Raw genomic sequence first — 8,332 nt, forward strand, 5'->3', positions numbered from 1 at the left:
AAGTACAGTTCTGGTTCCATTTGCAAAGGGTTCCTATTATTTTCATCTATGTCCTGTGGATTAGGATAACATATCCTGTGCACGGCGAAGGGCTCTGGAAGAGAAGAAAAGGAGATTAAAAGTACCTAGAAAAAAAAAAAAAACAGGAGCAGAGGTACCTTACTATTGGAAGAAGGTTGTAAATAGCTTGGAATGGCTTCTCCAGGACTGGAGAGAGAACTGTGGGCACAAGTGATACATGAGAATAGGACATAAATGGGATGCTTTGAGGACATGTAAAAGGAGAGCACTTCCAAGTGCTAAATCCCCCTTAGTCTCTGGCTCTTGGATTCCTCAAAGAAGTCCTTAAACCACCAAAGCCCTGCATTCAGCAAGAAGAATTTTTGAACTATTAGCAAAACAAATTGACATATAATTCTCTCCATCTGTAAAAAAGCAAACATTTTTCTTGCTCTTTGCAGGCTTTTAGAACCCATCACGTGTATATACGCACACATACATCCATAAAGGGAAATGGATTTTTGATGAGATCAGCTATGATTTTAGGTAGTATGAAGAGACACATAGCTGAACCAATGGAAAAAGTGGAGGCTTTTAAAAAGAATGGCCTTTCTAATGAGAAATATTCCCATTCCCACACTCTTCTACCAAAAGTAGAGTATAACTTCCTTTCAATGTAACCATTTAAGGAAGGAGTGCAGATAATGTGGTCTAAAAGTCTCAGAGTGAATGAGGCCAGACAATTTAGCTTTTTAAAAGCAAGTTTTGAGGGCAAAATGAATGCCTTAGCTTACAGCAACCATTTTATCCCTTTATTTCCCTAGGTGAGTGTCTGCAAAGCCTGCTTTGGTCCTAAAGTCATGTACATTCCTGCTGTAAAATTTTAAAACAAACACAGAAGAAATTTCCATTAATAATCAATAAAGACAATTTTTCTTTTCTGTGAAAGAGGAAGGGGAAGTGAGTGATATTACACTTCTTCAACATTTGGTTTTTGAGGTAAATGATTTCAGCAGTTTCATAAGGAAAAAGGTTTTATGGGATGTTATTACTCTATTCAACTACACAATTATAATATTAGTAACAAATGCTGCCTACTCAGGCACTATATATGTATTTATTTCTTCCACATTTCTCTGAATCATTCATGTGAAAAGCATTCTCTTAGCTCAATCATGGAATAAACATTTCACCTAAATGTGGGTAAAAGACATACGGGAAGCTGAGCTGGAAGGAGCACAGAACAGCTGAGCCTCATCGTCATCTTGTAAAATGTTTTTTTTTCTTAATCTCTTTATATAGGATTAATACCATGAATGGCAGTTAAGAAGTACAGGTAGTCCTCAATTTACAACAGTTCATTTAGTGACTGTTCAAAGTTACAACATCCCTGAAAAAAATGATTTATGACCATTTTTCACACTTATGACCACTGCAGCATCCCCATGGTCATGTGATCAAAATTCAGATTCTTGGCAACTGACTCATATTTATGACGGTTGCAGTGTGCAGAAGTCATGTGATCACCTTTTGTGACCTTCTAACAAGCAAAGTCAATGGGGAAACCACTTAGCAACCGTGTTACAAATTTACCAACTACAATAATTCACTTAACAACTGTGGCAAGAAAAAAATCATAAAATGGAGCAAAACTCACTTAACAAATGTTTCACTTAGCAACATAAATTTTGGGCTCCATTGTAGTTGTAAGTTGAGGACTACCTTGTACCCTAAGAAATTCATAAGGATAGAGGATTGCTCTTTATTTCATGTCATAGGTCCAGTCAAAAGATATCTCTTCAAGCTGGTATTTATATTGTTTGCTTTTCAGGTGGGAAATTCTATTATAAACCAAACAGAAAGAATTGAACATTCCAGTTCTAATTTAGCTGTCACTGACTTAATAGAACATGTTGATTTCAATGAGAACACTATCAAGTTTAGTTTGACCCAAGGTTAAGAAATGGCTGGTTATTTGGATCATACTGGGGGCAAATATTTGGAGACTGTAAGCAGTTTTGGAATTTGAGAACATGTCATAACCTTCTAACAAAATGGTTGTCTTGGTAGGCTTGGCTAGTCACAAGAAATCAGACTCACCTTATTATCTCCCTTCTGCTGTAAAATCTCTGATATTGTTTTTGAGATATGGGCAACTAGAAAACAGTTAGGAAATTAAATAATAATAATAATTATTGCGTACTTGTGTTTATCATTGATCTCTTGCTAATGTCCAAAAACTGATTGAATTTTGCATTGGTATAATGCATTGAATGAACGGATATTTTAAATTTGGGAACATGATTTCTAAGTGAGCACAGTGCCATCAAAATATGCTCACTAATATCAAAATATTTATTTATCTAAATCATTTATATAGCCACCCATTTTATATCAAACTCTAAGCAGCTCCCAATCAGCAATTAGAACAATATCAATAATAAAACAACATATTGCATAAATATATTAAAGTAGGTAGCAATCAGATGATTAAGTTAACCACCATGATTCAGTGATAATTCCTAGTGACCAATCTCAGTATAGTGTAAAAATAAATATTCCCTAACTTCTGCTTTTTATGAATCTACTTTTGCAATACTAAGTGTAGTTTTAACAATATACTACTAGCACAAGGAAACAGACTGGCAGAGATCTTCTAGAATTATAATTATTAATATTAGGTTTAATATTCTTGGTACGATATTCAATCAGGGACAGGCACAAATGGAGGAAATGTTGTTATGTATTCTTATTTAGGATATACTGCAGATTGGATTAACAATTTAAATGAACAGTTAAAGTTATTTTTTTTTAAATTAACATTTTAAATTTAATTTAATAACTTGTTATCTAAACCCAGATTTTTTGGGTGGTTCTATCCCATTTTGTTGTTGGGTTTCAATTAATTTATTTTATTTTTTTAATCTTAAAATAAGATGAATATTTTCAGGATTGCTGACTGTTTCCAAAGGATCTGGGAACTTCTTCATAAAACTGGGTATGTGTAGTTTTTTAAAAAATATTTTAATTTATATACTATAATACCCTCTGTTGTGTTAACAAAGGAAACAAAAAAATGACATTGCTAGTAAGAACTAAACAAAGGAAACAAAAAAATGACATTGCTAGTAAGAACTATTCCATTGAAGAAAATATAGGTCTGTTAAACCTTATTTGAGAATGCTTTCATTAAAAAGATTTGGATAATATAGCGGAGAGTTGAATGGTTGTATTAACATAACCCATATTATTCTTAAGTTAGTGCAAATGAGTTTCAGTTTATTATTTGAAAAGATTACTTTGTAATTGTATATTATGTACAGAGGAGTGCAAAGTAACTGCACAAAGATTTCTTTTCAAACCTGTCTAAAAATAAGCATAGATTTAATAGTACAGTATCTGATTGTAACTGAATGGTTGCTTTACAATAGTATTTCTGTTTGACCAGCTAATTACAAACAATTTTGTTTTGGTATTTGCTAAGAGCTTATGGTGGCCAATGCATGCAATAGTATTATTTGTAATTGGGTAAAGTATTGGGCTAGATTGTAAGGAGACTCACATTTTAATCCAATTCAGCCATCGAAGCTCACTGGGTGACTTTGGACTCATCATTTTTTTTTTTGGCCTGACCTACCTCAAGGGTTGTTGTAAGGAAAAGTAGGAAAGGGAACACAATGTACATTGCTTAGAGCTCCAGAATGAAAGATGGAAAATGTAGGTAGTCCTCGACTTACAAGTGGTCACTTAGCAACTGTTCAAAGTTACACTGAACCTCCTTAGGGGTACTTATGACTCGGTTCCATATTTCTGTTAGCTGTGCCTCTCCCAGCAGTCATGTGACTGAATTTTACAACACGTTTGCCAAAAACCATCATGTATTTCTGGGTTGTTGTTTTTTGGGGTTTTTTTTTGGCAAAACCAGCCCATACCAAATGACTGCGACGTTCACTTAATGAAGGCAGTGTATGTTTTACGACCAGGCATTAACGCCCACTGTAAAAAAGATTGTAAAACCAGGTTGGTCACATAACCTGCATTATAATCATCATGACTTACAACCGTAAGGGGAAGGCTCCATTATGGTCATAAGTTGAGGACTACTTGTAAATCTAATATATAAATAAATTATGGCCTTACAAAACCATAAAATGTCAGTTCTTAGAGACACAAAGGAGTTCATGTTCAAAATATATGTTTTAAATTTAAACCTTCTCAGAATTCTCATTCAAACTTGAATGTGTGCATGTTTCTATGTAAAGAGACAGATGTGTGTGAGTGTAAATGGAATATGTGTATATATGTGTGTAAAACATTTTTTAGCAATTGAAACTACTTTATTCATTACTGGCACAGGTTGGGAATCTGGACCTACATTTGGGATATAAAATTCCTAAAGATACAAGAATTTATGGTGGATATCTGGCTTGCTTACTCCATACCATTACCATCCAGCCACAGCCAACTGTTATCCTTATTTGTGATCTGCTCCTGCATTGCAGCATCTGTCGGAGGCCTCTTCCACTGCTGGATGTTTTCGTCTCTGAAATATTCCTTCCAGTTTTCTGCCTGGGCATCCTCTGTCCTTAGTTTCCTGGTGTTCTTAATCCTCTTTTTGGTGCATCCAGTCCGGTGCCTGTTTACTATAATTGTGCCTACATTAGGGACGAGACAAGGGCGAAGGCTGCTGCTATCTGCCTGCTTTATGATAGTAGCTATCAACGTTATCCCAAATATTATGAACAATATTCAAGCAATCTTGAAAATCATTAAATGCACCTGCAAGAATTCCATGGACAGTCTTGTGACCTCAATGCTCCTGTTGGGTAATGCTTCCTGGGACTTCAGCCATTCTCTCAAAAGCATAATTGACAACATGCCAGATAAATTATTGAGTTCCAGGAACAGCCATGTTCAGTTTAAAAATCACAGTAATATCTTCCAACTCAATGAGAAAATGGTTAACAGTAGCCAAAGTATCCAGGAAGATTTTTTATATGCTGATAAGCTGGTCCAGAAGATCATACTCTTGACCAACCGGGTGACAGCTGGGTTTTTTCTCTTCTATCTCCTTTTCCAAGCAACATGGTACCTGAAGAGTTATCTTACAGATATTTGTTTTGATAATATTTACATCACCCCAAAGCTGGAAGATCTGGCTCACAAAAACAAAACAACTGATTTGCTGATTTCCACATCCAGGAAGTTAATTAAACCAACCAGCTTCAAATTGTCCCAAAAAGAACTCAAGGCTTCTCTCAGACACGTTTTTCTTCTCACATTAGTCCTGGTGGTGATGCTGCTTGTCATAGCAACTGATTACATTGCCTTTTATTTGGCACAAACAGCTGTAACTGAAGTCACTCAGATCCCTGTTGTCCCAGTTACTTTCTGGATAAAATATGAAGTGAGTACTGAAGTCTCTAGTTTGGGCTTAAAATCAGCCTCTTTCAGCCTGGAACTTTTCAGATAAGATGGTGTTGCAACCTCCAAGATTTCAAATGAAATAGCACTTGTCAATGCATGTCAAATGAATGTTTCTTGATTCACTATGGAATTTTAATAATATAGGCAACAAAACAGCATAGCTGAGCCCATAGGACAGAAGGCTTAAGATCTCAAGCATCAAACACTATTATTTTCAGGAAGAACTTCATTTGGCTTCCTTCCCCTAATTCCTGTGTATGATACAGGCAAAGTTTTCACAACCTGTGCTGCATTTCTGGCAATTATAATGTAAAAACAAAAACAAACGTATCAAACAAACAAATCAACAAACCAAGTAGTAATTTCAATTTCCTAGTTTCCCCTCCAAAGATAAACAAATCTCATAAGAGATAAACAAAATCAAATTTGATTAGAAAAAGATAAATGGTGAAAATGTTAAATGTACACAGTACAAATATTCAGGTCTAAAATATTCAGGTACATTGCAAAAGACAATGTAATGTTCTGATGTATGATGTATGATTTTTTTTCCTTTGAGGTAGCCTTTACATTTTTAATTAATAATTCATTTTATTGTTTCAGATCAAACTAAGTTTTGTTGGTTTGCAACCTTCCCTAATGGTTCCATTTGAGAGAAATTACCATCAGAACCTGACTTTTGTTACTTCTAACTGCTTCATGCAAAAACCAAATCCTCCCAACACAGCTTTGGTTCTGGCTGTTGCGCTTCTCTTTTGCATCATTTATGCTACGGTATTTTTGGAAGCATACTCACACCGTCTGTGCCGAAAAATTTCAGCCTCCTTTTTTGAGAACCAGGAAAACCAGAGAATCCAGTACCTCTACAAGAAGCTCATTAGAAAGAACAAGAAAAAAGAGCAACAGGAGGCATCAGTACTTTGTTGAATGCTATTTTTCAAGAGCAATTTGCACCATTGTGGAACTAGCAATAATTAAAGCCGATATTGTATAATCACAGTTCTAAAGGAAAAAAGCAATAGAGGACAATATAGAAACTGGATGATACACAACTCAAAGGAGTTTAAATATACAGATTTATCATAAAATAAAAATGTCTCATTTGAACCAAGCACAACTCCTGATGATTACATAGGCATAGACATATGCATTTATTTATGTTTATTATGTTTTTAGAGCTGCCTAACTTGCAACATCTCTGGACAGGATACAGATTTAAAAAAAACCCTAATATAAAAGATGAAAGATGTCAGTAACCAGAGAACCAAGATAACCTGCACAGTCACCAACATAAATAGCACAATTGCTTTTCAGAACATAAACTCCAGGTAAGTCGCAGCCTGAGGGGAGGGGGGGAAACAGGTTTTCAAGGTCCACGTAAAGGACAGGAGGGCAAGGCTATTTAAAAATCTGGGGAAGACAATTCCAGATGCACATTAAAAAGGAGTAGGGCCTTGATTGTGAGGTTTGCTGCCCTCTTGATTTTCTTTATACCCTCCCCCTCCCCCTTCATGGATATTCCTGATTTACAGTATAGTTTCTGCATTACTTCCTGCCTCAAAACATCAGAAAACTATAATACCTAAAACCTTTGGCAATCATGGTAGCAAGAGTTACAACAAGTGCAAAGAAAAGAGGGGGGGGGAGAGAGAGAGATTGGTGGCTACTTGCAACCCTTAGGCTTTATTGGTTAATTAGTATTAGATGTGGATGGTGTCTCACTCCCAAAAGAGTGTCTTACAATACACAATGAGAAACCAAACAATAAAAACACACATGTACAGTATCCAGAAAACAGCCAAACCTATGAGAAACCAGAATCCAACATTGGCTTTGTGCCCATTCTAATCCTAGGCCTGGAAGCTCAGTCACATTTCTAACAATGTCTGCAAGAACTGTAGGGCAGGAACCATATGAATTTCTGGAGGAGATGCTCTTATAGAGGGCTGCTCAGTGCTCACTTACATTAATACGTTTGGTCATGCCAATGGTTCTCTTTCTTGCAGTTCTTCAAATATTGTTGCAAGCCCAGCAGCGATCAATTTCCAACACCTCCAGTCTCAGGGATGGGTTTGGGGCAGTGGAGAGTTGGCATGGAGGCCTTAGTCAACAGGAATTGATGAAATGTTCTTCTTATTTAATGTTTCTCTTGACATTTCTATGGGCATGTCACTGCCTGCCATTCTTTTCTTAAGCCCATTTGCAGGAGGGGAGAACTGTATGCCTGGTGTTTTTTGCTCTGCCTCTTGAAGCTGACTAATTCTACCCACGTTAAAACAAATAAACAAAAAACATCCAACTCTGTGTGTAACATCCACAGCAAAGTTCACAGAAACTACAGTACTGGAAAAATTACCCTCCCTGACCCAGACATACAAAATAACATACTTCTTGCTAAATTAAGAAGGGATTCAACTCAAATGCAGCCCACAGTTTTTGTTTGTTTGAAAATATGTGATTAAACTTCATTCTCCTCAGAGCTTTATTTATTTTCTTTTATGTTAAATTCCACCTCCAAAATGGCACCAGTATTAATTATATCTTGGCTTGCTTAAAAATTCCACACTAATCTGCTAGAGCTAAAAAGGATGATAGTAATTATATCTATGCATGAAACTTACAGATACAAACTCTAAGGGACTCTATAATCCACAATCTATATCTCTACACAGTTTCATATATCTGAACTCAAAGGGGAGTTACATTAGCCACTAAACATCTGCTGAGCTGAATGTGATTCAGCATTCCTGCACTCTTCTTTCCGGTAATAGGGATCAGTTCCAGAAAATATTTATTTGAAGCATTTATAAGCAAACATTAAGAGTATAATCTCCTTCAATATAGTTTGTTATATAAAAAAGGAAAAGAAAATTGAGGGAGAAAAGATTGATACACCCACTTCTTC

The 8,332-nt window shown here is 35.8% G+C and overlaps 1 protein-coding gene across 1 annotated transcript; it reads left to right on the top strand.

Annotated features, from left to right (window-relative positions):
* Positions 1 to 551: 551 nt before the first annotated feature.
* Positions 552 to 6,678, top strand: LOC120311876 (osteoclast stimulatory transmembrane protein). Its single transcript, XM_039351945.1, has 3 exons — positions 552 to 676; positions 4,357 to 5,407; positions 6,031 to 6,678. Exons 1-3 carry the CDS (start codon positions 552 to 554, stop codon positions 6,352 to 6,354), a joined length of 1,500 nt encoding a protein of 499 aa, XP_039207879.1. The 3' UTR covers positions 6,355 to 6,678.
* The last annotated feature ends 1,654 nt before the right edge of the window (positions 6,679 to 8,332 follow it).

Source organism: Crotalus tigris, unplaced genomic scaffold, assembly GCF_016545835.1.
Source record: "Crotalus tigris isolate CLP2741 ecotype Arizona unplaced genomic scaffold, ASM1654583v1 scf7180000018371.15429387391:27106975, whole genome shotgun sequence".
NCBI classification, from domain to species: Eukaryota; Metazoa; Chordata; class Lepidosauria; order Squamata; family Viperidae; genus Crotalus; species Crotalus tigris.

What these genes read in the sequence shown, in the direction of transcription:
- LOC120311876 (XM_039351945.1), top strand. Translation starts at nt 552, where the DNA reads ATGAAGAGACACATAGCTGAACCAATGGAAAAAGTGGAGGCTTTTAAA. An exon ending in GAGTATAACTTCCTTTCAAT is followed by an intron (nt 677 to 4,356) that starts GTAACCATTTAA and finishes TTACTGGCACAG; the next exon opens with GTTGGGAATCTGGACCTACA. An exon ending in CTTTCTGGATAAAATATGAA is followed by an intron (nt 5,408 to 6,030) that starts GTGAGTACTGAA and finishes TTATTGTTTCAG; the next exon opens with ATCAAACTAAGTTTTGTTGG.